Genomic DNA, 7,674 nt, shown 5'->3' with positions numbered 1-7,674 from the left:
CTATAACATATAATACTTTTTTTTTGGGTCAAACATAGTGTTTAATAAAAGAGTAAAGTATTATTTTTGTCTCCAATGTTTGGGGTAAATTTTATTTGTGTCCCTAACGTTTAAATCGTCCTATTTGTATCCCTAATATTTAAATCATGGCGCTTTAGTTTGAGTTTTAAAAATCTCTTCTTGAAGTTAGAATACAAATGTCTCGAATAAAATCGACGATCTACTCCAAAAAATAGCTCATCAAATGTTGAAACTAATTCCTACAACATTTACATAATTCACTTTTCTAGGAACATAATTGAATCTAAACATAAATAGTGGGTATAATATTAAAATCGAACACATTCAAGTGAGAATGAATACATCTAAGTGAGAATAATTGAAAAATATAATCTGATTTATTAGTATAATTGACAGTAGGATAACATTGAATCACTTTTATAAACATTAAGGATACAAATAGGACGATTTAAATGTTAGAAACACAAATAGAACTTACCCCAAACGTTAAGGACAAAAACGATACTTTACTCTTAATAAAAAAATAAATTTACACTAATCACGTAAAACAATTTTACCAAATTATCTAATATTATATTGTCACGAAATATTCTTTTCAATAATGTTTTTGCTATTAAGTAGAATTGGTGAGGCCTAAAATTGTGAACACAAGCCCAATTGTAAATACCAATTACCAAAGTGGGTCAAATACTCGAACAGAGAAAAAAAAAATAACAGAAAGTTAGGTACAATAATGAAAGGAAAACCCTAACTAACCCAATTTTGATTCATATAAATACGAATCTGAAAGAAAGGAAGAAACTTTGTTGATGCCACACACTCTGATTCGGCCATGGCAACTTCGAGGACAGTGAAGGATGTCTCTCCTCACGAGTTTGTTAAAGCTTACGCTTCTCACCTTAAGCGTTCTGGCAAGGTAAATCACACTTTTCGCTTTCTAGTTCCTAATCTACTAACAAAAACGAAACATATTTTATGCCACTTAATGGGGTCCTCGAAAGTCCTGATTTTGCTTCTTGTTATTCTCCAAAGAGTCCTTTTTTTTCTTTTTATTTCTCCAATTTTCAGTTCCTTTTTTTAGTCATTTTATTCTGGGAGAAAAAAATCTGCTTTTGTCGATAATAATTACTGCTAATGTCACTTTCAAAATCTCTCAAGACTCCTTTTTAACAAATTATGTGCTTAAATTGCACATTATCTTATAACGATGTTAGTTGAACTTAGGATGTGTACTGTGGATAACTTTGATTGGTGTAGCTGAAACTTTTGGATGTGTAATTATCCATAAGGCCTTTTATTCTCCTAGACAGAATGATCCAATTTGTGGTGCTTCTATGATGGTCAATTAACTTAATGTAGTTGCCAAAAGCATATTTTTGTTTAGATAATCCTTTTATATGTGTTGGATTGCTAGTTTAATTTAGACAATCACTCCTGTGTTTCCTCATAGAATTTTTGTATCTTGCTCTTGAACATGTACAGATGGAGCTTCCTGAATGGACAGATCTTGTAAAAACTGCTAGGTTTAAAGAGCTTGCTCCCTATGATCCTGATTGGTACTTTATTAGAGCAGGTAAGGTTCCTAGTGTACTTGATTGTACATGTGCTAGTATGAGTTTTTGTGTTTGCCTATACTGTTTCATAAACCCTGCTTTTTTTACATAGTTTTAGATTGATTTAGTTCAATTTTCATTACAGCTTCTATGGCAAGAAAGATCTATCTGAGAGGCGGTCTTGGTGTTGGTGCTTTCAAGAGGATTTATGGTGGTAGCCAGAGGAATGGAAGCCGCCCCCCACATTTCTGCGAGAGCAGTGGTGCTATTGCTAGACACATTTTGCAACAGCTGGAAAGCATGACCATTATTGAGGTTGATCCTAAAGGGTAAGTTGTGTTGCGATGCAACAGTCTGCCTCAACACTTCATTTTTTTATGTTATTTCTTCATTAAACACAAAAGAACATAAGAATGAACATATGCTTTTTGTATTTCAGGGGTAGGAGAATAACTTCAAACGGACGGAGGGATCTTGACCAAGTTGCTGGGAGAATTGTGGTTGCTCCTTGAGATGGTTGCTCCTTGAGAATGGCATCATACTATTGAGAACAGATGGTGGCCCTCTACTAGGATTTAATTTTGCTCTGGAGACAATATCTTTTTTTTTTTTTTCACCTGTCTGTATCCATTCTAGTTTGGAAGTTTTTGGTGAGGCTTTTGTTTAAAATTACCGAGTTATCCCGTGTAAGACCGAAACAGATGGAGTTATTTTGATTAAAAGAGTTGTGCATTTTGGTTTAATTTTGAAGGAATATATTACAAAAATTGGATCTTGAACTGGAGTATCAGAAGTTTGAGAAAAGAACAAAATAAATAGTAAATTTGATTGAATATCCGTGACTATCAAATTGCTCTTAAATCTATAAAGAAAAATTAAATGTCCCGAGTGTATGGTGTTGTAGTGAAATCCGTTATCATTTCTCAAATGGGAATTGATGATGATGATTCATCTTGAACTTTTATTTCCTTAAAAAAGGTTGGAGGCATATATATCAATTTAACACTGTACAAAGATAACTACAATACAGTGGACCAAGGCCAAATCAATAGGATGACTGAAAAGAATGCAACTACATTGGTTGCGCTCCGTGAAGAAAATTGAATATTGTTCACAGGACGACTGAAAAGAACACATTCAGTTATTATTATTATTAACAAAATAAAATTTGCAGATTTATGGACTCAAATCGCTCGAATAGGATAAGCTACACTTGATCTTTTTGTGGTGTGGTATGTGAAACTGGGGCTCTTTAGGTATTGTTGGATTCTTCACAGACCTTGTACAAGGCAAAACAAACTAATGTCAGAGATACATTCAAATGAGTTTTTTCGATTGTATGTCTCTTTAGATTGCTAAATCATCATAGGACTATATCAACCCTTACCTCCTTGGAATAAAAGGCCTATCAAAATAAGGCATCGGTTGTGCTTTTGGAACAAGCTCCCTCCTTAACCTTTTGATTTCTTCTTCTTCTGCCATCTGTAGTTACATACAAAGAACCATCATTTAACGAAAGGAGTTAGTTATGTCAATGGTAGATTAGCACAGGAGTTATCTGAATAGTAATAGGAGTACCTTTTGTTGCCTCTCCTTCTCCAATTTGTACTGCTCTATCAAACTCAATTTTTCTGCAACCTAAATTGTTCATGAATGGTTCAACATTTATCAAACAGTGTTCTATTGTCTACCGATTTGTATTTTTCTAAAAATGAAAGATGCTCGCAGTAGCGACAAATCTATGAAATATGGATCCAGCATTTACAATGATGCTGCTCATGACACAATATTACACTTAATGAAGCAAAATTAAACAAATGAAAATAAGAAGAGTTGGTACCTGATGATCAAACTCAGCACGATCCATTGCCCGCACATCACTGTGAAGCTGCAGGTCAATCGGCTGTGTGATTTCTTTGACAGGAGGCTTTACCAAACACTGAAATATTAGCACAGAAGATAGTTGAGTAACTCAATACAGGCTATAGCAAATGCAAGCATGTCACTGAAATGGAAAAAGTATGAGTTGTGAACTGAACACAAGATTTTGAGAGCAAAATGGCCACCACCTCAGGTTCATCTGTTGTCCATGGAAGCCCTTGGGCTATTGGTATCCTTTGCTTCTCTTCCTCTGTCATCATTTCATGTATCTTCTTCACAAATTCTTCCTCTTTCACCTTCCCTCTTTCCTGCATTGAATTACAATATCCATGTCATTATCCAATTCAAAAATCAATGGAAAAATGATTCAATCAATCAATTTGTTGCATCAGAATAGGCATTACCTCAGTTCTTAGCTTGAATGGTTTTTGGCTGGTGACTTTCAGCTGCTGCTTCTTCTTCCACCTGCTTCCCCCAAAGGTGCTAGTTGATTCCAAACTCTGAAAAAGCAAATCCATTCAATTCAAATTTAGAAAACCCTCATTTTAATCAAATCTTCATTTTTTGCTCCAGAAAAGGTAACCAACCAGAAGACTTACATTTCTTCTGCTTCTTCTACCTCCATTAGAAGTCCTGTTAGATACACTGCAGTTTGAATAAAAAGTATAACAAACATCAACACAAACAAATACATACTATTATTAAATAAGTAGTATAACATAGATACATATATATCATTTTGCACACACATCTATATATCATTTATATATCAAACAAGAATTTTGGAATTGTAGTTGTCAGTTATTGTCAAACCTTCCACGGCTGCTATCCCATGAAGACGAAACTGAAGCCTTCGGATTCAAGCCAAGGCTCTCGGATGTGAGAATCGCCTGTGGCGGGCAAAATGAAGAACAACCAGACACTTCCTGAGTTCTTTCAGTTGCATCATTAGGAAGTGGCAACCCTGGCAGTGCCCATCTCATAACCTTTCTCTTCACCTTATTCTCCTCTTTCTCTCGTGGCTCCTGTTCTTCCGCCAGCGCCGCCTCGGCCATTTGATCCTGATCCTGATCCTGATCTTTCTTTCCAGTGGTGGAAACAGTTAGAAGCTTCTCAAATGCCTTGACCAAATGCATCACCTTGCCAGGCCCAGCTTCAGGAACACTCTTCCTTGCTTCGTCCATCAACTTCTCCCTCCTCCTCTTCACAGCCAAATCAACAACACTCCCCAATCCACCACAATCCTCTCCTATGGCTTCTTCTTGTTGTCGTTGTTCTTCTTCGATGATCTCTCTCTCAATCTCAGCAGCTCCATCTTCTTGATCTTGCCCTTGTTCTTGTGCTTGCTTGTTCTTGAAGAACTCTTCCTGTGACTTCCTGAGATTCTGGTAAGCCACACAGAGACACTTGTTGTTCTTGTTGCTCTCTTTGCACTTGCAAAACGACAGCGTTGAGTTTGAACCCTTATCACCATCGCCACCACTCCCCTCGAACTTCTTGTTCTTATTCTTCTTTGCAACAACGAACTTCCTCTGCCTGATCTTGTTCTTCTGAACGGAATTCACGGAATTCACAACACCCTCCTTTGCTGCTGAGGATTGTGGCTTCCTCTGTGACTTGGAACACGATTTCTTCACAACAGGTGAAGGAGAAGGAGAAGAAGAAGAACCACAAGGATTGGATAAGGGTTTGGAAAATGGAGTGGTATTACTGTTAGGGTTGACATTTTCGGAATATTTGGAGGGTTCTTGATTCTTTGATCGGAAACCCTTGGCTGGAGTGGTTATTGGTGCGGCGGGATTATTGGTGGCTGTATCCATCGGAAAATCCACCGGAGAAGGAAGGGGTGGATTAGGGTTTAGGGTTAGGGTTGGGCGATGCAGGAAGAAGAAAATAGAGAGAGTAGTTCGTGAAATCTGTGCGTTGTGAATGTTTGTTTGTTTGGTGTTTTGTGAAGTGAAGAAGAAGAGAAACAAAAGATTGGAACGTTGAACGCAAGGCTCTCTTTGTTAACGGCTAGTTTTCCATTTTCTTTGCCAATTATTATTCATGTCATTCATATGATTTTTTTTTCCTAAAAAAAATATATGGTAAAAGAAATATATGAATTTAGTCAATTTACAAAGCAATATTGCATTACAAGTGCAAAGTTTTCAAAAAATTATCCATTAATATTGATTTATTAGACAGATAATATCATTCATACAACAAATATTCTTAATATTCGTATAAAAATATGAATATTATTAATTGCTAAAAAAAATCGATCTTAAGATAATGTCTATTATGAAAAGTATAAATATAACGAAATTATTAATAAATTATGCAATTTAGCCGGTAAAGCATTAAGATGAGAGAACAAAATAAAATTAAAAAGATCACTTTTTATTTATTTTTTGGTTTTTTAATTTATACACAAGACAATATTTGAACTCCTTATATTTGTTTAAGTAGACTAATAAGAAGTACAAAGTGAAGAATCTTTCCAAGCAAACAAGCTACATTCCTATCCAGAAGTAAGTATAGAATCTCAAAAAAATGATTAAGAGACACAGACTCTCATTTATCTTTGCCAAAAACTTGTGTTGGTTTTTATTTTTTTATTTTTAATAAGAGTAAAGTATCGTTTTTATCCTTACGTTTGGGGTAAGTCCTATTTGTGTCTCTAACGTTTAAATCGTCATATTTGTATCCTTAACGTTTATAAAAGTGATTCAATATTATCTTACTATCAATTATACTAACAAATCAGATTATATTTTTCAATTATTCTCACTTGGATGTATTCATTCTCAATTAGGTCTCACTTGAATGTGTTCGATTTTAATATTATACCCACTATTTGTGTTTAGATTCAATTATGTCCTTAGAAAAGTGAATTATATAAATGTAGGAATTAGTTTCAACATTTGATGAGCTATTTTTCGGAGTAGATCATCAAATCTATCCCAGACATTTGTATTCTAACTTCAAGAAGAGATTTTTAAAACTCAAACTAAAGCGTTTATGATGTGTAATTGATGGCAGGATAACATCGAATCACTTTTACAAACGTTAGGGATACAAATAGGACGATTTAAACGTTAAGGACACAAATAGAATTTATCCCTTAGAACAAAAACGATACTTTATTCTTTTAATAATAAAGATTACAAAGCTAATTTGATGTTTGTTTGGGTATATAGTTTTTGAAGACATTTTACACTATCAGCATTTTTTCCCCTTCCTGCCTCTCTAGTGTGGACTTGGACCATACATGCCCAATTTACTAAATAGTTGGTGATGAAGCAAGCTTATGTAGGCCTTTGGGACTTAGACCAAGAAAAAAGGGCCTTAAGTCTAAGCTAATTAGGTGATAATCATACAAATTTTCTGAACTTTTAGGCTTCATTTGTGGTCCAATTGCATATGATTACATTAATTAAGCCATGAATGTGGTCAATGGCCTAACACTTGTTGAAAATGTGAGACAAGTCCATAGATTTTATGTTTGGTCCATTACCAAATCTATCCAACAATAAAAATATCTCTGTTTATTATAAAAAGAAAAAAAGTTATATAAAAACCACGAGAATTTAGAAATGTTATAAAGACATTTCACTAAAATTGGCACATAATTTTGTATATCTTTTTCAAAGAAAAACAAAGAAAGTGGCAATAAGGAATATAAAGAATGCATTTTTCTGTTATTAAGAAAAAATAGAAAATTCATTCACTAAGACTGTTCAAACTTCAAAGATATTTTTTTTCTAAGATTTTTGTTATCGAGAAAATTGGTAATATTTTTTCTTCTTTTGTAGCTTCAATTGCACTCAAATATTTATTTCCTAACTTCTGAAGCAAAGTCCATTCTTAGATTTGAAGATTGCACCATCTACTTTAATAGCAAAGGAAGTACTATAATCATTTTGGTCAATACCTAAACGCACATGAAAAATTCTGCTCCTCTTCTCCCTCTCAATAATTATATTCAGAATTTGATGATTTAAAAACTGTTACTTTAGAATGAAATAGAAAGGAAAAGAACAAATTACAACCTATTCATATATTATTATTATAATCTTTAATTTTATAAAGGAAAAGAAAAGGACATGATATTTTGTTAAGCATTGTTTGTATAAGTGACAAATTTTCAATCACTAAATATAATTGATGGAATAGCCAAATGAAAATAATCCAAGGACTTGTATCATGTCACTAATGAATGCTTTTCATTGAT

At 33.9% G+C, this 7,674-nt stretch overlaps 2 protein-coding genes across 2 annotated transcripts; one reads left to right on the top strand and one right to left on the bottom strand.

The window, feature by feature from the left end:
* Window positions 762-2,318, top strand: LOC107635387 (40S ribosomal protein S19-1). Its single transcript, XM_016338859.2, has 4 exons — window positions 762-937; window positions 1,504-1,594; window positions 1,720-1,903; window positions 2,014-2,318. The coding sequence occupies exons 1-4, from the start codon at window positions 854-856 to the stop codon at window positions 2,084-2,086; spliced, it is 432 nt and encodes a 143-aa protein (XP_016194345.1). The 5' UTR covers window positions 762-853; the 3' UTR covers window positions 2,087-2,318.
* Window positions 2,543-5,388, bottom strand: LOC107635386 (titin homolog). The gene is made up of 8 exons (XM_016338858.2): window positions 4,269-5,388; window positions 4,055-4,100; window positions 3,860-3,955; window positions 3,644-3,763; window positions 3,415-3,513; window positions 3,153-3,212; window positions 2,962-3,056; window positions 2,543-2,853 (listed from the first exon to the last, which is right to left on the bottom strand). Exons 1-8 carry the CDS (start codon window positions 5,273-5,275, stop codon window positions 2,751-2,753), a joined length of 1,626 nt encoding a protein of 541 aa, XP_016194344.1. The 5' UTR covers window positions 5,276-5,388; the 3' UTR covers window positions 2,543-2,750.

This window comes from Arachis ipaensis, chromosome B04 (assembly GCF_000816755.2).
Source record: "Arachis ipaensis cultivar K30076 chromosome B04, Araip1.1, whole genome shotgun sequence".
NCBI classification, from domain to species: Eukaryota; Viridiplantae; Streptophyta; class Magnoliopsida; order Fabales; family Fabaceae; genus Arachis; species Arachis ipaensis.
This window is presented reverse-complemented; position numbering and strand designations above follow the sequence as displayed.